Raw genomic sequence first — 27,246 nt, 5'->3', positions numbered from 1 at the left:
AGGAAGTGAGTATTCAAATCTTTTCTGCTCTATTGAGTTGTCTTTTAAAAATTGATTTATATTTCTTTATACTGTACATACTATAATGCACTGTCAAATCTAAGTAACCAGCAGTTTCTGAAATGCAGTATTATTTTATCTCTAAGAGAAAAAAGCTTGCCAATTATGACTGAAAGAGTACATTTATTGTAAGATGTTTTCCAACTGAAGAGATGTTAAAATGTGAAATAATTGTTTTAGTATTGAGTACTGTGGTCTGCTGGCAGATAAGTATGTTGCACATGGAATATTCCTGTGAAATGTGATTTCTTGAAACAGTGCTTATTGCACAATCATACACCCAAAACAACAGAAATTATAGAGAAAATGGGTCAGGGTTTAATTTTCAAAACAACTTTGTAAACAGAACACTAACAAAATAAAATATAATCCTAACTAAAAATATAAATACAGTTTAAAAGACATGTTAAATTCACAATAAAAAATTGTAGAGCAAAAATATTTGTCATTTAAAAATGAGAAAAAAAGATAGCTGCACAGAAAGGGGTAAAAGGATTGAAACTACTGACAAATGAATATTGTACAATCTACAATTTTAGACAGAGCACAAGGTCAAACAGAAAACAGTCACACTGAGGGGAATGGCATCACAGATACTAGTATAGTCTTCCTCAGTTACCACATTCTGTTGTGTTCATTTAGTCTATGTTTACTTACTGCTACTTGATGATACAAAACTTTAGTCTAAGGGAAATGGCACAAGAACTAATACAACCTCAGTAAAAGTGACATCATTCTCCCATTTACCAATCATATATGAAATTATTTGCATTAGAGAATAAATGTTATAGCAAGACATTATCTTTCCCCCCACTCTGATTTTCTTTTCACCTTTTAAAAACAATCTTTTGATAACAGAAGTTCTTAATTTTAATATAGTCAAATATATCAACCCTTTCCCTTATAGCTGGTGGTTTTCATTTCACATGTTAAAATGTGAAATCCTTTCCATGGAGACATTCTACATTCTTGTAAAAAAGAATTACAGCTTTGCCTTTCACCTCTAGAATTTTAATTAACTAAAATAGATTTGGAGGGTGGGGTAGAGATTAAAGGGAAGTAGCTGTCTCACTTTCCTTTTTTCCAAATGACTACTCAACAAGATTTACTGAAAAGTCAGTTTTCCCCCTTCTAATCAGTCATAGCACTTCTGCCACAGAAATATCTGTAACAGTGGGCATGTGTTATTAGGCTTGCTACATTATATTACATTATCATATTGTCATAATTATTCTGTATCATGATGAATCTTGAGATAGAGTATAGCAAGTTTATCTTAGTTTTTTTCCACTATTCATAGCCTTTCCCTATAAATTCTACAATCAAATAAATAAAAGGCTGGAATTTTTATGGAATAAGATTGACTCTATCAATCAATTTGAGAACTGATACTTTCACCATATTGAATCTTTAATCCATAAATAAGAAATCTGTCAGTATATCTACATCTTTAGTATGCCTTAATTTACCCTGCAGACGTGTTATACTTATTTAAAGGTTAATTTCTAGTTATTTACCTGCTATTATAAATGTTCTCTTTTGATAAATGTTCATTTTCTCATTGTTGATTGTATAAAATAATTAGGAAGATCTGTTCACTCTTATTGGGGCATAATTTACTTACAAAGAAATTCACTAATTTTTTTATTAATAAATTTTAATTAGGTATGTGTGACAGCAGAATGCATTTTGATTCATTGTACACAACTGCAGCACAACTTTACATTTCTATGGTTGTACACGATGTAGTGTCACACCATATATGCAGTCACACATGTACGTAGGGTAATGATGCCTATCTCATTCCACCATCTTTCCTGCCCCCATGTCCCCTCCTCACTCCTCCCTCCCCTTTGCCCAAAGTTCTTCCATTTTTCCCATGCCCCCCTCCCCATTATGGATCAGAATCCACTTATCAGAGAGAACATTCGGCCTTTGGCTTTTTGGGATTAGCTTACTTCGTTTAGCATGGTATTCTCCAGCTCCACCCATTTACCTGAAAATGCCATAATTTTATTCTCTTTCAATGCTGAGTAATATCCCATTGTGTATATATACCACAGTTTCTTTATCCATTCATCCATTGAAGGATACTAGGTTGGTTCCACAGTTTAGCTACTGTGAGTTGAGCTGCTATAAAACATTGATGTGGCTGTGTTACTGTAGTATGCTGATTTTAAGTCCTTTGGGTATAGACCGAGGAGTGGGATAGCTGGGTCAAATGGTAGCTCCATTCCAAGTTTTCTAAGGAATCTCCATATTGCTTTCCATATTAGTTGCATCAATTTGCAGTCCGACCAGCAATGTATGAGTGTGCCTTTTCCCCCACATCCTCATCAACACTTATTGTTGTCTATATTCTTAATACCTTTCATTCTGACTGGCGTGAAATGAAATCTTAGAGTAGTTTTGATTTACAAGAAATGCACTAATTTTAATAGTACAATTCTATGAGTTTTGGAAACCATCACCCCCAGAAGTTTCCTTAGGTCCCTCTGCAGTCCTGTCTTTCATAGCAGTCACTACCTACTTTCACTATACTTTTGCCTTTGATTAAATCGTATATAAATGAAATAGTATATTAATTTGATTCTAGTAGTTCTTTCTGTATAGCATGATGCTTCTGAGAGTCACCCATGCTGTTCAATTTCTTTTTATATTTGAGATCACATCACTTGTGAAAAGAGATTATTCTTGGTGGGTTTATGTTTATGGGAATTTAGTTCTCTAGTTTATCCAATATGTTAGTATATAATTGTTCATAGTGTTGTCATACCTTTTCTTATTTTTGTGACATCTATAAAGTTTCTTCTTTTACTTCTAATTTTAGATATTTCTGTTTTCTCTGTTTATCTTATTCTAGGTAAAGGTTTGTAAATTTTGCTGATCTTTTCAAAAACCAACTCTTGGTTTTATTGATTTTTTTTCTATTCTCTAGTTATCTCTGCTTAGTCTTTGTCATTTACTTCCTTCTGCTGACTTTATCTAGCTTATTCTTTTCCTAGTTCTTCAAGATGTAAGGTTAGGTTATAGATGTAAGATTTTCCTCCCTTCCTTCCTCTCTTCCTCCCTCCCTCCCTCCCTTCCTTCCTTCCTTTGGGGGGGGGGGTGAGTACTGGGGATTGAACTTAGGGGCACTCAACCACTGAGGCCACATCCCCAGCCCTTGTTTGTATTTTATTTATAGACAGGGTCTCACTGAGTTGTTTAGTGCCTTACTTTTGCTGAGGCTGAATTTAAACTCGTGATCATCCTGCCTCAGCCTCCTGAGCTTCTGGAATTATAAGCATGTGCCATTGTGTCCAGCAAGATTTTTCCTTTTTAATGTAAATGTTTCCTGTTATAAAATTCCCTCTTACTACAGTATTCACTATATCCCATAAGTTTTGGTATGTTGCGTGTTCATTTTTATTTGTCTAAAGATATTTTCTAAATTCCTAGGGTTTCCCTTTTGCCTCACCACATATTTAAGAGTACACTGTCTAATTTCCAAATTTACAGATTTTCCTGATTTCTTTCTGTTATTTAGTTTCATTCCATTAGGTCTAAAAAGATACTTGACCTTTTTGTGTGTGGCCTAACGTGTTCTTTCTTGGAGAATGTTCTACATATGCTTGGTAAGAATGTATATTCTGCTTGCTGTTCTTAGGTAGAATGTCCTATTTATGTCTGTTAGGCCCTTGTGCTCTATACTGTCATTCAAGTCCTCGGTTTCCTCACTGATAATTTGTCTTGTACAATTAAATTTACTTTTATTAGTGAATGATAATACATTATATGGACATACCATTCATTATTGATGAGTATTTGGGCTATTTCCAATTTTTGGCTATTATAAATAAAGCTTCTATGAGCTTATGTCATATATTAGACATATCTTTAAATTTATGTTGGGTTAATACCTAGGAATGGAATTGCTGGATCATATGATAAATGTGTATCAATTTTATATGAAAATGCCAAAATATTTTCTAAAGCAGATGTACCACTTTTCATTCTCCCTCACCCCCCAATAATACATAAGAGCTGCAGTTGATTTACATTAGTGTTTCCACATAAGAATTCCCTTCTGGAGTTTTCCATGGAAACTTACTTTTTCTAAATCCTAAGAAAAACCAATTGTGGGGAAAAAATGAGAAAACAGTATTATACTTACCTTGTGAGAATTAAATCTTAATAATTGGCATAGAAATATTATTGCTTTAAAAGAAATCAACTGACATCAATTGAAAGCAAGAGCATGCAACATTGAAAAGTAGAATCAGCTGTTATGCTGACATTTCCAGACACCAGGACAGAAGCACGGGGGACAGTAACAGTCACAATCTACTCAGTCAGTCTTATTAGCAGCTGTTTCCATGTTATTACTTTGTGTGCATGGTCCTATCCGCTAACGTGGGTTTTTCTTACAAAAACAACATTAGTAAGATTACATGTGTACTATACTTTATATAAATCCTGTGAGTGGTATTTCAAGAAATAACAGGTTTTGGAAGCTAAATAAGTCCTTAAATTGGCAGTTTCAACACATGACTCTGTAATGCTATTAACCTTGCTGGGAGATTTGAACGTTAGGTTATTTGAATACTATTCAATAATATTCTCTAGCATTTTCCATGTTTGAGTATTTGCTATGCACTTTGGTGCTCTGTAAATACTTTTTTAAATAATATTTTTTAGTTGTAGATGGACACAATATCTTTATTTATCTAATGTGGTACTGAGGATTGAACCCAGGGATTCACTTGTGCAAGGCAAGCCTTCCACTACTGAGCTACAACCCCAGCCATCTGTAAATACTATTTAAAAAATTCAGAGAAGAAGTAAATGTTATACACTACAACATTAAATCAGAAACTGATCCAAAATTTGAAGTGAAAGCAATACAGATTTCAAGTCAAAATCAGAAGAAGCAGAACAAATGTTTTCATCATTAAAAAGAAAACAAGATTATGTGGTACAACGTGTCCAACATGAAGATACTTTTGGACACAGTTTTAACAATTTGATGTCACTGCAAAATTAAAGAAATTTTTTCTATGTATGGAATATTTGCTACCAAAGATCAAGACCATCAGATAATGTAACTGATGCTTTGTAGGCTTTAGAAGGGAAAAGAATCAAATTTATATGTGTCATTATCTTTCAAAATTTTAAATGATTTTAACTTGGTAATTATTGAGTTAATTTCCCTTTTTTAAGGTTCTTCTATACCAAATGCCTGCACATGTAGAGATAATTTTAGATGTTATTAAAATCTTACTAGTTCATAACAACAATAAACTATCTGATTTAATCTTATCAAATACTCTCTGTAAGCACTTGGTATAATCAAGACATTTATTCCACACCAGTGTTTGCAGCCATCATCAATGCCCTAACAGCCAAGTGCAGCAGTCTTTTGGGCTCTCAGGGTACTGGGTTCCTTTGGCACTTCCTTATAATCAACCACAGGTAACACTCTTATTAAATTGTGTGCTACAGCGTAACATGAATTACGAACATACTACTTATTGGAAGGAACCTGGCAGTGGGCTTAAGCCCAAGAATAACCAAAACTAATCTCAGCCCCTTTTTGGAAGTGACTCCTGTGACCACTCTTGGTACCAAATCTGTGTAGGTCAGGATCTCAACTGGAGAGAGAAATCACATGGTGATCTGAACAAGGGCAGTTTGATTTAAAGAATTATTAACTATTTACAGGAAATTAACTATGAATAAAAGAGGACTCCCAAGAACTCCACCCCAGAGCTGAGGGAAAATATCCAAATAAGGAACAAACTTGGAAGTGAGGGACCCTTCCAAAGTCTGGGAGTTAGTCATCATTGATGAGGGTTTGGCAACACCCATGAATGATGATGAATTTTGCTGGGTTGTCTGGGTATGGGGCTGGTTTACAGTTGATGGATCAAGACTGGCAGGCAGGGAACTAACTAACCCAATGCAATTCACCAACAAGCTGTTTGCGGCTGTGGTAGGTAAAGAAGTGTTTGGTTTGGAGTTTGATTTGGTTTGGTTTGGTTTGGTTGTGGTGCTGTGGACTGAACCCAGGCCCTCCTGCATGCCAGACAAGCACTCTACCACTAAGCCACATCCTCAGCCCTAAAAGAATGTTTTGAACTTAACAGAAAACCAGATGGAATACTGGCTGGACTTGCCAGAAACCTACTGGAAAGCTATTTGCAGAGCTGTTTCTGAAATCTGAGGAGACAGCTGGGATCCACAGAATCCACCAGAAGACTGCTAAGGAGTCAGCAGGTGAGCTAGTAGAACTCGGGAAGCCACACACAAAAGTGTTGCTGACCTCCCTCCTGAAAGGACTCCCACCTTCAGCAAGTATGCATTCAATCTACCACTGGGAAGCAGTCTGCTCTAACTTTCTGAATATCTTCTTGCAGAGCAGGAGCAAAGAGAGGCTGGACCAGGAACACAATCCTCTTTATCCAGTATCCTTCCTGCGCCCTCTACTGACAAAGCTTAACATTGTGCCAGAGGACAGGAGAGAAATGTTGCAGTTCTCCAAAGCAGGGAAAAAAGAACAGATCTGCAGCCAAGAAACAATAAGTAACAAATGGTGTATTAGTTTTCTGAAAAATTCTATCATGAATGGAAGTTGAATTTTGTCATATGATTTTTCTGCATCTATTGAGAAGATCATATGGCTCTTCTTCTACAAGTCTGTCATAGTATTAATTTTCAAATGATACACCAACTTTACATTCCTGGGACAAACCCTGCTTGGTCATAAAATGTTATCCCTTTATACAGTGTTACATATTGATTTGTTGAAATACTATTAAACATTTTTTAGTCTATGTTCATAAAAAATTTTGATCTAATATTATTTTAATTTTTTTTTTTGGTCTGGGTTTTGAACTAGAATAATACTCAGATGAAAAAAATGTTTTGGGAAATGTTCCCTCATCTATTTCTTAGAAGGGTTTGTGTAAAATAGATATTCTCTCTTTCTCAAATGTCTAGAACAATTTATTAGTACTTATTTGCACAAGGTTAATAAGTTTTCTTTATGGGAAAGTACAAACTACAAATTCAATTTCTTTTTGAATAAAGAGTTGTTTGGGTCATCTATTTCTTCTTGAGTGAGCATTGGTAGGTTTTGTCTTCCAAGGAATTTGTGTATTTCATCTAAGTTGTTGAGTTTATTAGTATAAACTTATTCAGAATACTCTTTATTACCCACTTAATACTAGGATTTTAGCAATGCCACCTCTCTCATTCCTGATATTGTTGATTTCTATTTTCTCTTTTTCCTGAGCAGTCCACTAGAAATTTATCAATTTTATTGATCTCAAAGAATCAGTTTTGGATTTCACTGACTTACTCTATATTTCATCAATTTCTACTCTTTACTACAAATTTTTTTTCTGCTTAATTTTTCTTTATTTACTTTCCTCTTCTTATTTTAGATACTTAAGGTAGAAAATTATATCACTGATTTGAGAGCTTTATTATTTTCTAATATCAGTATTAAATCTAAGTTTCCCTCTAAGTACTGCTCTAGATATAGTCTAAAAATTGATATATTTGATACATTTTAATATATTGATACAATAATATTTTGTAAATTCCCTGGTAATTTTTTTGTTTTGTTCTTTTTTTTTTTTTTGGTGCACAGGTTATTTAGAAATGTTCTATTTAATTTCTAAATATTTGGGGATTTTTCAATTATCATTATGTTAATGATTACTAATTAAATTATATTCTAGCCAGATAGCATATTTTGTATAATTTGTATAATTTAACTTGTATTTACTGAGTCTTTTTTTGTGACCCAGAAATATTTCAAAAATATTTGAAAGTGCTTCATTTGTACTAAAAAGGAATGTGTGTTTTCCTGTTGCTGGGTAACATTAAAATACATAGCAATTAGGTGCTGTTGGTGGAAAGTACTGTTCATAATGAGGTGTGGTGGTGTACACCTGTAATTCTAGCTACTTGGGAGGTTGAGGAAGAAAGTTATAAGTTCTAGGTTAGCTTGGGCAATTTAAGTAAGACCCTGTCTCAAAGTAAAAAGGGAGGTAGCTCAGTGGTAGAGGGCCCCTTGTTTCAATCTCCAGTAACCCCTGCTTCCCTTAAAAATGAAAGAAAGTACTGCTCTGTTAGTCTTTCTGACTTTTTGTGTAATTTTTAAATTAACTGCTAAGAGGGAATATTGAAATATTCAAGGATGATTATAAAGTTACCCATCTTCCTTTCAGTTTTATTTCTCTGCTACTTGAAGAATTTCTTTTAATATTTCTTATAGTAATATTTCTGCTGCTGAAAATTTTCTTTTATTTGGTATGTGTGTGTGCAGGGGGGAGGAGGAAGGAAACACTGGTGATGGAATCCAGAACCTCACATATGCTAGGAAAGTATTTTAGCAAAGAATCAGTCCCAGCTCTCTCTCAACTTTGTTTTTCTGAAAAATTCTTCATTTCTCTTTTACTTTTGAAGGATATTTTTATTGTACATAGAAATATATGTTGGCTATTTTTCCCCTTTTAGCATATTAAAAATGTCCCCTGGTGGCTGATGGATTCTGGCTTGCACTGTTTTATTTGGTAGGCCTATCGTAGTCCTTTGCTCTCTTGCTGGTAATATATCTTCTCTTTTCTCCATCAGCCATTTACATTCTCTTTTGATCATTGTTTTTTAGCAATTAGATTATGATCTGCCTTGGTGTGGTTTGGTTTTTTTCCTTCTGCTTGCAGTCTGTTGAACTTCTTAGATCTGCATATTTATAGTTTTCATAAACTTTGGAAAAATTTCAGCCACTATTTCTTCAAGTGTTTTTTCTGCTTCCCCCACTTTGGCTTGATATTGTGCCATAGGTCAATATGAACGGATCATAGTCCTACTGTGGCTATATTTCACTATCTGAAAACAGATGCTACTCATATCTTGTTCGAGTGTTGTTTATGGTGAGGGTAAGTCCACTGGCAGTCTGTCCTTGGAGGCAGAAATAGAAATCTCTCTTACTTGTTCTCTTGTTGTTTGGTTGCTTCAAAAATAAGTTCACTTTTTTTGGTCTCTTTCCTTGGATTCAGTTGGATTCATTTATACTGCTATGTGTTCACATTCACTGATCTTTTTTTTTCCTCCCTGCAATTTCTAATCTGCTGTTAAACCCCTCCAGTGAAATTTTAAGTGCATTTATTCCTTTTTTTTTAATATTTAATTTTCACTTCATTGTTTTCATATTGTGCTTTAAATCCTTCAGCATATTTATAACTGTAAAATTCCTGGTATGGTGATGATATTTCATGTGTCATTTCTATTTTTTCTATCAGCTGACTTTAAAAACGTCATATGGAGAGAATCACAGGCTTTGGGAGAGGAGTCCCCATGTTTCTCCTTTGCTAAGAAAGCAATAAAACCTTCTCTTTCCTTTTTCTCAAACCATGTCCTCATTATTGGATTGGCATCCGGAATAAGGACTGAGCTTTCAGTAACAAATTTGGAGATCACGAAGGGACTTGAAAGCCTCCCCCGCTCCAACTTTCCTGGACAGGCCTGGCATTCCAAGCAACCCCGCTTCAAAGCTGAGGATACAGGGGAGCTGGTGAGTCTATTGAGGGCCGACTGCTGGAGAAATTGGGAGATGGTGTGAGTTTGCCTTGGACTGAACCAGAGGAGCTATTCCTATGAGTAAAGAGAGGACTGCTTCCAGCAGCTGCCGTCGCTCTTTTTGCTTCAGGGGACTTCCACCTTCTCTCCCTGAACTGCACAAGTTGTTCCAGCAAATGCTTTACTTTGAAAAAAGGAAACTGAACTCAGGAAAGTCATGACAACTTTGACCATTCAGTAAAGCTCCTCCAGTGTGCACACTGAGACCCTTGCTTCTACACATCTGGTTCCCCTTTGTAGGAATGTGTGGTCCCTCTTCGTGGGGATATCTGTGGTACTGCTGGTGTAGAAGTCACAGTTAAGCAGGAGTTGGGAACTTAGGATTTCCCCCATCTGGTCTGTTTCAAAGGTTCCCTGCTGTTGACCATGGTTTGGGAATTTCCTCTGGTTGCCTGTTTTGTGTTTATCTGCTATTGCCTCTTTTAAGACATGGCCAGTACTGCACTGATTCTATGAGTAGTGTTGGGAAAGATTGTGGCTGGTCAATTTAAAGGTTCTGCTGGCCATGGTTTGGGGGCTCCTCTCAGATTGTCTCTCTCTCTGTATTTCTTTTTTGTACAATCTTGCAATTGGAGTTGGCCTGTCAGAGGTAAAGTGAGTTGAACAAAGGACCACCTATAAGTCTGTCTACCATAATGTTTTACTGTAATGATCTGGCTTTTAAATAGATTTCTAGATTATTATATAATCTTGCATTTGGAGTTGGTCTGTCAAAGGTAAAATAAGTGGAAGAAATTTATATGTGCAGGTCTGTCTGTTTTAAAGGTTCCTGTCTGTCAGCCCTAGTTTTGGTGATCCTCTCTCTCTCTCTTTTTTTTTTTTTTTGTGTGTGTGTGGGGGGGGGGAGTCTGTTACTGTCCCTTTAAGACATGGGCCATACTGCATTGATCTTACCAGTAGTCTCTTGAGCAGAGAGATCTTAGCTGCATGGGTCACCTATGGGTAAAAGCTTGTCTAAGAGAAAGAGGATTTACTGTAATACAATCTGGCCTTTAAATGTTTTTTTCTGGATTATTATACAATCTTGATGTTGAAGTTGGTCTGTCAGGGGTAAAGTATATGAAAGAGATTCTGTATGCATAGGCATTGATGGAGTTGCATGCTAAGGGGTCTGAACCATAGGAACCAAGATGAAGGTGCAAAAAGGCACTGCCTCTGGTGTGAAGGATAGCAGAACACCAGAAGAAAGGGTTAAAAAGATTTAAATCTTTTAAACCCAGTACTGGCTCCCAGCACTGTTGCTCAGCCTGCAGCTGCATCTCATTTCACTATGGTCAAGGACACTACCCCTAAACCCTAAACTGGGGGACAGGGCAGGGGGATATAGAAAAGCTGCTGGGCTGCAGGACATGGCCAAAGAAAACCTGGCCTCTGTGGATAGAGACTGCTGGCCACAAAGGATGTGGCAGTAGGTTCCAGCACTGTCAGTTTATGACCGGGGGATAGGAATAATCTCCCTTTTTAAGACCTGACAGGAGAACCAATTGGCCAGGGGATATTCATCACTGGAGCAAAGCAATTCTTGGTGTATTAGTAGCCCATCAAACTAAATGCCCAGGGAGACTGGCAGAACACATAACTGCATCCAGAAAAGGAAAATACAGAAACTAAGGCCAACCTGTGTTTTGTAGGCAGCCTCCACAAGGGGGTCTCAAGGAAAAATAAAGAAAAGGATGAAATGGGCCTCCTCCATTGTATCAATATGCCTAGTATAAGAAAAAGGCCCCAGGGCTGGGGATGTGGCTCAAGCGGTAGCGTGCTCGCCTGGCATACGTGCGGCCCGGGTTCGATCCTCAGCACCACATACAAACAAAGATGTTGTGTCCGCTGAAAACTAAAAAAAATAAATATTAAAAAAAAAAATTCCCTCCCCCACCCTCTTTAAAAAAAAAAAAAAAGTAAAAGAAAAAGGCCCCAAAGGAGCCTCTGGGTACAGCTGACAATGAGGAACTCACTTGTTAAGTTGATGGCATTATGATTATGGTAACGGAGACAGGCCAGGCTCAAAAATATCCTGTGCTCCAATCCCCTGAATGTAACCTAGGAGGAAAAGATTACGGTACAGTTTTTCTGTATATGCTGGATTGTCTAATCCTCTCTTGGGATGAAATTTGTTGTGTAAATTAAATGCACAGATAACATTCATAAGGTCTGTTTTAGAATATGAATTTAAGAAATGGTCCAAAAGTAGAAAAGATAAAAGAAAGTTATAAGTATGGAAATATATTGTAGTACAGAAAATTCAAAGGTAAAAGAAATGTTTCTGGATGAGGAAGTATTTTGTCTGGCAAATTAATATTCTTTTGCTAAAGTTCAAGATGAAAGAGGGCAAAACTAAGATGTAAAGAAGTTTTGAACATTTAAGTAAGTCGCAGAAGGTTTGCAGACGGTAAATCTCAAAAAGTTTGTGTTTTGTTATTAAATTGGCTATAATTAGCACATTCAGTTAGAGTTATTTGAACTTTAATGTACTTATATGAAGCAAAGTCTGAAACATTGATCTGCTCTTACCTATTGATATAGTTTTCTTGTATTAAGTTTTGCTACTTGGGGAAATTAAGTCTTAAAGGAATTAGGGTTTGTACCTGTTTTAAAATCTTAAATGATTACTTTGTAACTGGTTAAACAAACAACTGTTATTTAGGTTTTACCCAAAATATATGTGACTAGATATATGTATGCATCTGAGAACTAACTAAGCCTTGTCTAAGTGTTATGTAAAAGTTTATAAAATGAAAGTTCATGTAAGTTTAAAGGCAAGATAACTAATAAGTGCTCTCTTTTATACATTTTATCTGACATAGAAGGTCCACACTGTCACTTGAAGACCTATCTTATATCTGTTTGCTTTGGCTAAGTCAACTTCTGATGATTAACACTGTTTGCTAAAAGTTATAAAAGATTTAAGGCTAGACTTTGATTATTGTTAAACCATTCAGATCTGTGATTATTGTTACTGTACATTCTGGATTCTAAACTGTACTTTAAAAGTTAAATTTAGTTAAATGTAAAGCTTTGGAGAGCACTTTGCCAAGTTGGTATTCTCAAAACTAAAATTAGGTGCAACACAATTCTTGGGTTTGTATGGAAATAACAAATTTGGTTGGTATTTATTTGTGTATTTGATGTTATGTAGCTGGATAAAGTAACCTATTCTCAATAAGTTAAATATACAATTTTGTGTTACTCTTCACCCTGGAATTACAATGTAAATGTATTTTTGGAAGGTATTAAGGAGAGCCTGATTTGTTTAAAGGTGACATTGTAAAACATGGAATCATTCTGCCACTTTTTCCACAAAAAGAAAGTTAAAAGCTCTCTTAACCTTTCAAAAGAAAATTAATATAGATCACATTTTCCTACTTTTGTGAATATCTATAGTCATTTTTGAGTAGATGCTGGACATTGTGGATATCATATTATTCAGTGCCATCATTTTGTTGTCTTCTATTCAAAAGTAATTTCTTTTGAAATTAATAAGAGCCCAAAATTTAATAAATGTCCAAATAAGAGCCCAAAATTTAATAAATGTCCAAACACACAGCAAAGAATAAAGGTCACAAACTGCTAAGATGATCCTGCGAACTTTTCTGGGGAAATCTAATGGAGAATAAGCTTTAGACAACCACAGTTGCTTAAGAATAAGCTTTAGACAACCACAACATAAGGACTGGGGTAAAACTAAATATGCATTTACTCACAGAATAATAATGATGATTACAAAGGGGAAGGTACAGTAATGCAAGAGTTGTTTGCTTTGCAAATGTAGACATAGCTCAATTATCAAAAATCTGTAAGAATAAAGATATAAACCTTCTTAAAAAGAGAGAGATCAAATAAAATAAGACTACATAGAAAAAGACTTATTATATACAAGACTTCCATATGGTAAAACAGAAAAACATGATAGAACTGAGGCTAAAGATGATGATTACATCAATAAATATTTTAAAAAGTTTCACAATGGTTATTGAGTAAAGATCAGAACTGCTTGTAAAACAAAGAGATCAAAAATTTTTAAGAATAAAAAAAATTAACAGGTACATTACGTAAATAAATTTTAAAGAAGGCAGGAGTTATATTTCTGAAATTTGACAAGTTAGACTTATGGAAAGAAATTATAGACAAGGAGTCATTTAAGGACAAAAAATATTTTATACCATGCTAAGGAGTCTGGACTGAAGGATAAATGACTGACCAGAATCATATGTATACTTTAAAAATGAACTGGACTAAGGTGACATGAGAGGGAGGGAATCCAGTTAGAAGGGGTCAAGAGACAAATTGCTGTAGTGCCTACTCTAGCTCGAGTGGTTTACACACAGGTTAACATTTTAATTTTGGTAACAATTATATGAGGTGTGTCGTGTTATTCTCAATTTATATATGGAGACTGAGGATCAGGAACATTAACTTGCCCAACTGAAGCAGTGAGTAAGATCCTGGAGTCAAGATTCTGAACTTAGTTTTACCTGGCTGGTACTTTGCCACTATATGATACTATGGGTTTTTTTTTGTTTGTTTGTTGTTTTTAAAGTGGGGGCAAGGAGAAAGAAAACAAAAAGAAAAATACTCTAAGCAAGAAAAGGTAAGGGTCTAAGGAAATGCAGAGGACCAGAGGAATATATATTTTTAAAACATAATTAGAGGGGCTGGCGTTGTAGCTCAGTGGTAGAGCACTTTGCCTGGCATGTGTGAGGCACTGGGTTCGATTCTCAGCACCACATACAAACAAAGTAAAGGTCCATTGACAACTAAAAAAATATTTTTAAAAACCCCAAAACATAATTAGAAACTTTGGTGACACAATATATTCTTCCAATTTTTCTACTTTTAAAAATCAAACCTCTGAAGTTCTCTGAAAGTTTTTCTCCTTATTTGTGTTTCATTCTTGTCCCCAACTTAGTCTTCACAATTTATGAGACACTGGATTCTAAATTATTTCTAAATGTCTTATTAGTTAAGCAAGGATATTTCTGCCTTGTTTCTTTTTTTTTTTTTTAATTTATTTTTTTTATTGGTTGTTCAAAACATTATAAAGCTATTGACATATCATATTTCATACAATAGATTCAAGTTGGTTATGAACTCCCAATTTTACCCCAAATACAGATTGCAGAATCACATCGGTCACACATCCACATTTTTACATAATGCCCTATTAGTAACTGTTGTATTCTCCTACCTTTACTATCCTCTACTATCCCCCCTCCCTCCCCTCCCATCTTCTCTCACTACCCCATCCACTGTAATTCATTTCTCTCCTTGTTTATTTTCCCATTCCCCTCACAACCTCTTATATGTAGTTTTGTATAACAATGAGGGTCTCCCTCCATTACCATGCAATTTCCCTTTCTCTCCCTTTCCATCCCACCTCATGTATCTGTTTAATGTTAATCTTTTCTTCCTGCTCTTCCTCCCTGCTCTGTTCTTAGTTGCTCTCATTATATCAAAGAAGACATTTGGTATTTGTTTTTTAGGGATTGGCTAGCTTCACTAAGCATGATCTGCTCTAGTGCCATCCATTTCCCTGCAAATTCTATGATTTTGTCATTTTTTTAGTGCTGCTTTTGTTCCATTACATACTTACATGGAATGGTTCTCAAGTAGAGATTATCTCTGATCACTTGCTGCAGTTTGTGGTCAATTGATCCTTTCTGAAACTGAAGACTCAGGTAATGTCGCAAATCTTTATTAATCACTTTGCCTACAAGAAAAAAAGAAAGAGAAAACAAAACATTACAACTGTTAGATGTCCACTTAAATATGGAAGCTAAGGACTTAATACCTTTAAACTATTTAATTATAAACAGGAAAAAGAAATCAGAATATTTTACATAAAGAAGTAATACCAAGGACCTCCCCGCCAATCCTCGAAAGAGCCAAGGCCCAGGCCCTGGCCCAGGACCGCCCCACCAATACTCCCCCACCCCCAGCCAAGGCCAGGCCCCAGCCCAGGACCACCCCCACCAATCAGCAGACCCACGCAGGAACCCAGGCCTACCCCACCTCCATCTTGGAACACTGCAGCCATAGCCATAGCCTTCCCCATGCAGTAGCCTCTACCTTGGGACAACAGATAGGGTCTGGAGGCAGCTGCATCTCTGAATAGGAAGCCCACCCTTTCAGCCCCATCTCTGAAAGTGGTTGCATCCATCTTGGGACACCCTCACTGCTATCTTGAGTTATCTCTGCTATTGCCACCACCACCTTTAGTTTAGTTGCAGTAGCATTTATTGTGAGACACTGGCGGGAGTTTGGAAGCCCAACACCAAGGTGAGGTACAGGTAATCTGCATGGACACTGTAAGATAGTGTAGAAACTGTAATACCTCAGATATGCAAGAAAGGAAGACAACATGAAAAAACAAGGGAGGAAAGTGCCCCAAACAAACCAAGATACTACAATAATAGAATCCATGGACAGTGCAGTTGATGAAATGTCAGAGAAGGAGTTCAGAATGTACATAATTAAAATGATCTACGAATTAAAGAATGACCTAAGTGAGCAAATACAGGGAAAAATTGATCACTCCAACGAAGAGTTGACAGCAAATACAGGCAACCACTGATCACACAAACAAAGAGATAAGGGAACCACTGCAGGCAGCAAAAGACTACTTCAAGAAAGAGAGAGAGATTCTGAAAAAAATCAGAAATCCTTGAAATGAAGGAAACAATAAACAACATAAAAAACTCAACAGAAAGCATCACTAACAGACTAGATCACTTGGAAGACAGAATGTCAGATAATGAAGACAAAATATATAATCTTGAAAATAAAGTTGACCACACAGTGAAGATGGTAAGAAACTATGAACTGAGAATTATGGGATAACATCAAAAGACCAAATCTAAGAGTTATCGGGATACAGGAAGAAAAAGAGATTCAAACCAAAGGAATGCACAATCTCTTCAATGAAATAAATTTCCCAAACATGAAGGATGAATTGGAAAACCAAATATAAGAGGCTTACAGGACAATAAATGTACAAAAATTCCAACAGATCTACACCAAGGCACATTATAATGAAAATGTCTAGTATACAGACTAAAGATAGAATTTTAAAAGCCACAAGAGAAAGGAATCAGATTACATATAGGGGGAAAACAATTAGGATCTCTGCAGATTTTTTAACCCAGACCCTGAAAGCTAGAAGATCCTGGAACAAAATATATCAAGCTCTGAAAGAAAATGAATGCCAACCAAGAATCTTATTTCCAGAAAAATTAAGCTTTGGATTTGATGACAAAATAAAAACCTTCCATGATAAACAAAAGTTAAAAGAATTTACAATTAGAAAGCCTGTACTATAGAACATCTTTGGCAAAATATTCCATGAGAAGGAAATGAAAAACAACAATGAACATCAGCAAAGGGAATCTTACACTAAAGGAAAAACCAAACAAAAGAGAAACCAAGTCAAGTTAAATATCAAAAATAAACAAAAATGATTGGGAATACAAATCTTGTCTCAATAATAACCCTGAATGTTAATGGCCTAAACTCACCAAATCAAAAGATTAGATTTAACAAAATGACTCAACAATATGCTGCCTTCAAGAGACTCATTTCATAGGAAAAAGACATCCACAGACCGAAGGTAAAAAGTTGGGAAAAACAGACCACTCACATGGACTGCAGAAAAAAGCAGGGGTTTCCATCCTCATATCAAATAAAGTAGACTTCAAGCCAAAGTTACTCAAAAGGGATAAAGAAGGTTTTCATACTGCTTAAGGGAACCATACATCAAGAAGACATAACAATTATAAATATATATGCCCCAAACAATGGAGCATCTATATTCATCAAACAAATTCTTCTCAAGTTCAAGAGACAAACAGACCACAACACAATAATTCTGGGTAACTTTAACATGCATTTTTCACCATTGGATAGATCTTCCAAATAAAAGCTAAGCAAAGAAACCTCAAAACTCAATAATACAATCAATAACATACTCTTAACTGACATAAATAGACTATTTCATCCATCAATAAATGAATACACTTTCTTCTCAGCAGCACATGGATCCTTCTGTAAAACAGACCATATATTATGCCACAAAGCAACTCTTACCAAATACAAAAAAGTAGAGATAGTACCCTGCATTTTATCAGATTATAATGGATTGAAATTAGAAATTAATGATGACATAAAAAAATAGAAGCTAGTCTAACACCTGGAGACTAAATAATATGCTGTTGAATGAACAATGGGTTGCAAAAGACATCAAAGAGGAGATTTTTAAAAAATCTTAAGAGGTAAAATACAACATATCAAAATCTCTGGACACTATGAAGGCAGTACTAAGAGGAAAATTCATTGCATGGAATTCATTCCTTAAAAGAAGAAAAAGTCATCAAATAAATGACCAAAAATTATATCTCAAAGCCCTAGAAAAAGAAGAACTAATCAATACCAAAAGCAGTAGAAGAAAGGAAATAATAAAAATCAGAGCTGAAATCAATAAAATTGAAACAACTGAAAAAACTGACAAAACAAAAAATTGGTTCTTCGAAAAAATAAATAAAATTGACAAACCCTTAGCTATGAAAACAAAGAGAAGGAGAGAGAAAACTCACTAATATAGGTGATGAAAAAGGAAATATCTCAACGGACACTACAGAAATATAGAAGATAATTAGAAATTATCTTGAAAATTTGTACACCAGTAAAATAAAAAATATCAAAGACATCAGCAAATTTCTAGAGTCATATGATCTGCCCAAACTAAATCAGGATGATATACACAATGTAAACATATCCATTTTAAGCAATGAAGTAGAAGATGCCATTCGATGCCTACCAACCAAGAAAAGTCCAGGACCAGATGGATACACAGCTGAGTTCTACAAGACCTTCAAAGAAGAACTAATATCAATACTCCTCAATTTATTTCATGAAATTGAAAAAGAGGGATCCCTTCCAAACTCATTCTATAAGGTCAATATCACCCTGATTCCAAAACCAGACAAAGACACATCAAAGAAAGAAAACTTCAGAACAATATCTCTTATGAACGTAGATGCAAAAATTCTCAAAAAAAATTCTGGCAAATTAAATACAAAAATATATTAAAAAGATAGTATACCACAATCAAGTGGGGTTCATTCCAAGGATGCAAGGTTGGTTCAACATTCAGAAATTAACAAATGTAATTCATCACATCAATAGACTTAAAGATAAGAATCATATGGGGCTGGGGTTGTGGCTCTGTGGTAGAGTGCTAGCCTCACATGTGTGAGGCACTGGATTCGACTCTCAGGACCACATAAAAATAAATAAATAAAGATATTGTGTCCATCTACAACTAAAAAAATATTATAAAAAGAGATAAGAATCATATGATCATCTCAATAGATGCAGAAAAAACATTCAACAAAATATAGCACCCCTTCATGTTCAAAACACTGGAAAAACTAGGGATAACAGGAACATATCTCAACATTGTAAAAGCTATTTATGCTAAGCCCATGGCCAACATCATTCTAAATGGAGAAAATTAAAAGCCTTCCCTCTAAAAACTGGAACAAGACAGGGATGCCCTCTTTCACCACTTCTATTTAACATAGTTCTTGAAACTCTAGCCAGAGCAATTAGACAGATGAAAGAAATTAAAGGGATACGGATAGAAAAAGAAAAACTCAAACTATCACTACTTGCCAACAAAATGATTCTATACCTAGAGGATCCAAATAATTCCACCAGAAAACTTCTAGAACTAATAAATGAATTCAGCAAAGCAGTAGGATATAAAATCAACACCCATAAATCTAAGGCATTTCTGTACATTAGTGACAAATCCTCTAAAAGAGAAAACTACCTCATTTACAATAGCCTCAAAAACAAAACAAAAAAAGCCTTGGGAATCAACTTAACCAAAGAGGTGAAAGACCTCTACAATGAAAACTATAGAATGCTAAAGAAAGAAATTAAAGAAGACCTTAGAAGATGGAAATATCTCCCTTGTTCTTGGATAGGAAGAACTAATATTGTCAAAATGACCATACTACCAAAAGCAATATACAGATTTAATGTAATTCCTATTAAAATCACAATGTCATTCTTCAAAGAACTCGAAAAAGCGATCATGAAATTTATTTGGAAAAATAAGAGGCCCAGAGTAGCCAAAGCAATCCTTAGCAAGAGTGAAGCAGGTGGCATCTCTATACCAGACTTTAAACTATACTATAGAGCAACAGTAACAAAAATGACATGGTATTGGCACCAAAATAGACTTGTAGACCAATGCTACAGAATAGAGGACACAGAGAAAAACCCACATAAATAGTTATCTCATACTAGATGAAAGCACCAAAAACATATATTGGAGAAAGGATAGCCTCTTCAACAAATGGTACTGGGAAAACTGGAAATCCACATGCAGCAAAATGAAATTAAGTCCCTATCTCTCACCATGCACAAAACTCAACTCAAAGTGGATCAAGGACCTAGGAATTAAACCAGAGACCCTGTATCTAATAGAAGAAAAAGTAGGCCCACATCTTCATAATGTCAGATTAGGCCCCCAACTTCCTTAATAAGACTCCTATAGTGCAAGAAATAAAATTAAGAATAAAAAATGGGATAGATTCAAACTGAAAAGCTTCTTCTCAGCAAAAGAAATGATTAGAGAGGTGAATACAGAGCTTACAGAATGGGAGCAAATTTCTACCACATACACATCAGATAAAGCACTAATCTCTAGGATATATAAAGAACTCAAAAAACTTGACACCAAAAAAACAACTCAATCAGTAAATGGGCCAAGGAACTGAACAGACACTTCTCAGAAGAAGATATACAATCAATCAACAAATATATGAAAAAATGTTCAACATCTCTAGCAATTAGAGAAATGCAAATCAAAACTACTCTAAGATTTCATCTCACTCCAGTCAGAATGGCAGCTATTAAGAATACAAACAACAATAAATGTTGGTGAGGATGTGGGGGAAAAGGCACACTTATATGTTGCTGGTGGGACTGCAAATTGGTGCAACCAATATAGAAAACAGCATGGATCCATTCCTTGGAATGGATCCACCATTTGATCCAGCTATCCCACTCCTTAGTTTATACCCCAAAGGACTTAAAAACAGCATACTACAGGGACACAGCCACATCAATGTTTATAGCAGCACAATTCACAATAGCTAAACTGTTGAACCAACCTAGATGCCCTTCAGTAGATGAATGGATAAGGAAACTGTGGTACATAAACACAATGGAATATTACTCGGCATAATACATAAAATATTAAAAGAGAAAAAAAATTATGGAATTTGCAGGTAAATGGATGGAGCTGGAGAATATTATGTTAAGAGAAGTAAGCCAATCCCAAAAAAACCAAAGGCCAAATGTTTTCTCTGATATGTGGATACTGACTCATAATGAGGATGGGGGGAAGCATGGGAGGAATGAAGGAACTTTAGACAGGGCAAAAGGCAGGGAGGGAAAGGAAGGGGGTACGCAGGTAGAAAAGACGGTGGAATGAGATGGACATCATTACCCTAAGTATATATATGAAGACATAAATGGTGTAACTCTACTTTGTGAACAACCAGAGACATGAAAAATTGTGCTCTATATGTGTATGGATGAGTTGAAATGCATTCTGCTGTCATGTATAACAAATCAGAATAAATAAATGAGTATGAAAAGACAAAAAAGGGATACCATTATTATAGGTAGTATGATTAAAATATGTACCTGCAATATAATGTAGGTATAATTTTACATGGTATGAAGAAAAGGTATAGGTCTGAGAATATTATAGATATCCAAGGTAATTTAATTCTGTCCCATGGCTTTAAATACCATCTACATACCCAAATTTCCAAATTCATATCATGTCTCTATCCTTGACCTATCTCTACCAAGCTCCAAACACATCCAACTCATTCATATACATCGTAGATATACCTGGAAGTTTCAAATAAGCAATTTTCAGACAGCCAAAATAGAACTCTTACTTCCACCCTCCAGCAGTATTTTCCTCTCCCTGTTTTCCCTGTCTTAGAATATAACAACACCATCAACTGGTAGAATAAGCAATAAATCTAGAAGTCACCCCTGATCTCTCCTTTTTATTTCTATCCCCTATATCCAATCCATTAGCTACTTCGTCAGCTGTATCTCCAAAACATCCCATTGCTCTTTATTTGCATTGATGCCACCCTTATCTAAGTCACCATCATTTCTCAACAGTATTTTTCTAATCATTCTCCATGAATTTATTTTATCTCCTTCCTGCCTCATCCTTCACATGGTAGCCAATAAGATTTAAAATGCAAATTAGATCAGCATTCCTATTCAGCCTCCTCACTGCCACCAGTCTCCAGCTCAAGGACTTTCTGTTGCAATTGGAATAAAATCTAAACTCCTGTTCAGGACAAAGAAGGCCCTACATGTTCTGGCTTTGGCAGTCTCTGACCCTAACTTCTTCACTCTTCCCCCATCTCAAATTATGCTCCACTTACTGTGCCATCTTTCTGCTCTTTGAAAAGGTCAAAACTGGGCCCCATATCAGGGCCTTCTGCCTGTCACTAGATTGAACAGTGCACTTGCTTGACTACTATAGACAATGTGAATAAATAATAGAGTCAAAGATTTTCTTTGTAGGAAAAAATGGGAGATAAATAGAGGAATATTAGGGATCTCAAAGAAATAGCAAACAGAGGATTGTAGAAAACTCACAGCAGTGAATTTGGAGCTTAAAAACAGAAATCAAAGCAGTCTAAACACTGCTCATTAGACAAAACTTAAGATAATAAGGAAAGATCAATATTAAGACAAAATAGATAATCTCACTGAAATAAAGAAATGACTAGTTGATAAAGTATACTCTTTGTTTTATTTGGAACAACACACTTATGACAGGTAAGGTAAACCAAAAGGTTACTATAGACCAGTTCATTCTAATTATTTTCCCATAATATTACATTTCTAACCTTTTCTTTTGCTCTTTTCTAACGTGTGAATAAAAACATACTCTATGTGGGACGGTGTTAATATAAGCAGGAAATCACTATTTCTAAAGTTCAAATATAACATTCAGACCCTAGACAAATAAACACAAACCAAAACAACTCCCTCTTTCACCTTGCTAAAAAGAGACAGTGAGGAAGGGGGAAATCTTTGTGATTGAAGGAAATAAATCTGAAAGGTGTTTATAGGAATGAACATAGAAGAATCCCAGAGGTTGATTCTGTCAGTCATTTAGGGGTCCCATTAATCAAAGTCTAATTTAGATAGAATTTTATCAGTACTTGTTCATTGGCATGTAGAAGAAATTCATAATACTGTATAGTCTCATTGCTTACTGAACCAAATTTATCTATTAAACAGTTCATTAAATGCTTTAAAAATCAGGAAAGAGAACTGGGCGTGGTGGCATAGGTCTGTAATCCAATGACTGGGAGGCTGAGGCAGAAGACCACAAGTTCAAGGCCAGCCTGGTCAATTTAGTGAGACCCTGCCTCAAAATAAAAAATATGAAGGGCTGGGGATGTAGCTTAGAGGTAGAGTGCCTCTAGGTTCAATCCCTAGTACCATCTCCTTCTGCCCCACCGCCCCGCAATAGTTAAGACTATCTCAAATGCATGGTAATTATTACACAACTGCTTTGGTTGCTATCGATGCTTAAAAGTGTGATATTCGGAGAAATTTGGTTAGAGTTTTTGAATGGACAAAGAATGCATCATTGTTTTTTTTCCCCCCATTTAAAATAATGACATAGACTCCAATATCCAAAAAATCTATCATTGGACATATTTTCAGAAAAACACTTAATATGGACAAAGGTTAAACCTCTCCAATTGGAGAAGACAAACTGGGACTGGTGCTGTAGCTCAGTGGTAGAGCACCTCTCTAGCATTTATGAGATGCTAGGTTCAATCGCCAGTACCAAGGGGAAAAAACTGAAATCAATACTTAGTCTAACTCATGATTTCCTTTTTATTTTTAATTTAAAGCTTTAAGATATGGCACAACTTAGACCTAACTATAAAATGCTAAAAACCCAGATTGGATTTTAATCTATAAAAATAACAGCCATTAAATTAGATACAATTAAAAGATACAGCCACAATAAAATCCTAAATCACAAATTATATAGCATAATGGGTCTCTTAGGGTGAATGGAGTTGAAACAACCCAATTCTTGTTTTAAGGGCCTATGAGATCTTGAGGTGAGTTAAAGCACAAAGAGATAAATTTAAAGAATAACACCTACAACTACCAAGGCTGGAATCAAAATGCTGTTTTACCCTCATATTCAGAGATTCTAGATTAATGCTTAGAGGAATAGTTAAATAAAGAAAAGGGTGAGAGAAAATTTTATTCAAAAATGTGATATTTTATCTAAAATGTACAATCATGGGCTGGGCATGTAGCTCACTGGTAGAGTTCTTGCCTAGCATGAGCAAGGTCCTGATTTGATCCCATGAAAGAAAAGAAAAGAAAAAAGGGAAAGGGAAAGGGATAGATGGGCTAGTACAGTGCTTGCCTAGCATGTACAAGGTCCTGGTCTCCAGCACCACAAAAGAATAACAATAAAAAATAAAAGTAAATAAAACAAAATGTGCAAGTGATGACTATTAAAAAGTCATTACTCCTTTGAGGTTGGAAACAAAATACTCTATCAATGAAATATCAATTATGAAAATTTAATGATGAGTACATAGGTTGACATTCTTTTAGATGAAAATTTGTAGGATATTGTAGTCATCAGAGACTTCCTTGTCTCAAGAAACCCAAAAGAACTTTCTTAAGGGACAGAATATTATGGTTCCTTCTATCATATGATTTCAAGGAATTTGTATTTTTAAAAGAGTTTAAATGTCCTGAATAGGTAGCTGACTATAGATTACAAGAAGGCCAAAAAGAAATATTAACTCTATATAATAAACTTCTGCCTTTTATTTAGGGTTAGTTCACATAAACTTGGCATTTCAAGGGTATAAAAAACATCTCCTTGGGGTTAATACAGTTGTTCCCCCAGTCCCCGGCATTGGAGATTGAACCCAGAGGTGCTCTATTACTGAACTACATCCCCAGCCCTTTTGTTCATTTTTAAATTTTGAGACAGCATTTCACTAAGTTGCCCAGGCTAGCCTTGAACTTGTGATCCTCCTGCCTCAGCCTCCAGAGTCACTGCTCTGTCCAGTCAATGTAGTTGTTATTAAACCCCAACAAGTAAGATTCTTCATAACATTAGCATTTGTATCTAGCCAGCCTTTGCTTTGAGTGTTAAGGTTATTCTCTGCCTTCTAAGTGATTTATAAGTTCAAGTGATTTATGAAACTTAAAAATAGATCCATATAGCTTACAATTATAGTTTGGCTAGGAAAAAGTCTATAACTGAAACCTCAATCATGTGGATAAATTCAGGCATTCAAGTTTCAAAATTTTAATCCTTAGTCAAAAGAACTCCAACCTACAAATTCATACTTTCTGAATATGTGCAAATTAACATCGCCAGCAATTTTCTTTGAGGAATTAGTGTATAGAATAACTAGCTATTACTTGGATACACCCTATAGCATTCTAGTATTGGCATGTCATGCAAACAGCTCTAAATCAACCCAATTACCCACATTTCATTATCTTTTTCACAAGGAAAGTCCAGGAGACTTTATCAACCACTTGTTAAAGTCAAGATACAACATGTTTTAACTATTCTGTAATACAGTAGTAATTATAAAACTTTTTTAAAAAGTAAAAAAAAAATGAAGTAAGTTTGGCGTGTCTTGTGCTTATAAATTCACACTAAATCATGGTGATCATTCTATTCTCAAAACTTAAAAAATAAACTCTTTAAATTTTGCCACATTTTAGTTTATATTAGAAAATTAGACTTTAATTTTCACAGTCTACTTCTTTTGGGAAAACTGGGACATTTGTCTCTCTTTAGTCCCTTGGTACTTCCCACATTCTCCAAGATTTTGCCAAAAAAATATATAAAATATTGTCAATAATCCTGAGATCCTGATGAGATCCTGAATCCCTTTAGCAGCTGGGAGACAACTTATTTGTCTTGAAAATGCAAATCCACTTACAGTGAATGATCCTTTTACATATTTTTTTTTTGTTTATTTTCTCCTGTTTCCAATTGTTTATTTTACCTTTCACTGTTGGAAGAGAATTCTGCTATTTCAAGATTATAGAGAAGCAAAATAAGAAATTAAGATTATAGTAGAAGCAAAATAACAAATAGGGATTGTCTAATACTGCCTATAAACTGCTGCCATTCTTCAGACAGTGAGCCTACCTTCTTGTTGCTCTTGCTCCCAACACAAACTTAAATGCTTTTTTTGTGCTCTCTGAAGTATCTTAGCTACTTTCAAGCTTTGACCTTTAAAAGGAAAATCTCTCATGTTTATTTCTTAAAGTCTACTTAGCACTGTGCAACTGTGTGATGATCGTGAGTTCCTTTCAGCTAGCAAGCACACATACCCTTTAAGAAATGGAGCTGCTTATAGCCTTCTGTATATCCATAAGAACCTCTTGACATAATTTTTTCTTTTGGAAATCTCTAGCCTTGAAACCATAACTGTAGGTGCTATAAATTTTTAAGACTCTTTTCCTCAAAGGAAATAATCATGTCCCAGTTCTCTTTCTTACCATGATGTCCAAAAGAAAACCTAGTGACCCGCTCACTTCAATAAACTGTTCACTAAAAGATAACTTGGGGGCTGGGTACGTAGCTCAGTGGTACAGCACCTGCCTAGCACATGTAAGGCATTCGGTTTGATCCTCAGCACCAGATACAAATAAATAAAGTAAAGGTAGTATGTCTATCTACAATTTATACATATATATGGTAACTTGACACAACTAATATTATTAACTATTCATTTCCCATTAGATCACACCTTAGAAGAACAGTGTATCTTACTGCTTCCTCTTCTTTATGAGCTCCACAGCAGTGAGGGGAAGCTCCATGAAAGTGGTGAGAAAGATAAAACACATTTCTAACACCAGACTGGCTCCTTGGCTCAAGGCAGGGGGTCCCTAAAACAAAGCAAACTATAGTCCACTTGTTGGTGAAAATGTTAATATATTTACAAGGCTCTTCTAAATAATTACATCTAGACATTCCATAATAAAATATGTACATGAATTGGTGTGAAATACTTCATACACAGAGATATGAAAAATTGTGTTCTATACGTGTAATAAGAATTGTGATGAATTCCACTGTCATGTATTTAAAAAATAAAAGCAATTAAGAAAAAAATATATATATATACATACACACATACATGCTGTGGCACAAAAGTTATCAAAAAACACCTTACACATTGTTAAACTAAATATCAGCCACCGCAGGGCCAAGGCTTGGTTGGTTTTAATAGACTTAGTCTTAGTACCTGGCATAAGGAAGAAACAAATTAGCTTAATTTTGCATTCTTAACTGTTCATTTGACCCTCTCTATCCTTGAATACATAAAAATTTAGAAGACACTAGTAAGCATTTAAATAATACAGCACTCTTTAATAGCCTGTACATAATTATGTAAAGACTTAAAAAATAAAAATGATTTTGAT

At 35.2% G+C, this 27,246-nt stretch overlaps 1 protein-coding gene across 2 annotated transcripts in view; it reads right to left on the bottom strand.

Moving 5' to 3' along the window:
- Magi3 (membrane associated guanylate kinase, WW and PDZ domain containing 3) overlaps window positions 1–27,246 on the bottom strand; it is a 245,468-nt gene that overhangs the window by 81,406 nt on the left and 136,816 nt on the right. For both annotated transcript variants that reach the window (XM_027940221.2, XM_027940223.2), the window contains exon 2: window positions 15,281–15,397. In XM_027940221.2, the coding sequence (XP_027796022.2) occupies window positions 15,281–15,397 (117 nt within the window). The remainder of the gene's footprint in view (window positions 1–15,280; window positions 15,398–27,246) is intronic.

Source organism: Marmota flaviventris, chromosome 10, assembly GCF_047511675.1.
Source record: "Marmota flaviventris isolate mMarFla1 chromosome 10, mMarFla1.hap1, whole genome shotgun sequence".
NCBI classification, from domain to species: domain Eukaryota; kingdom Metazoa; phylum Chordata; class Mammalia; order Rodentia; family Sciuridae; genus Marmota; species Marmota flaviventris.
Note: the sequence above shows the minus strand (reverse complement) of the source record. Positions and strands in the feature narration are given on the sequence as shown.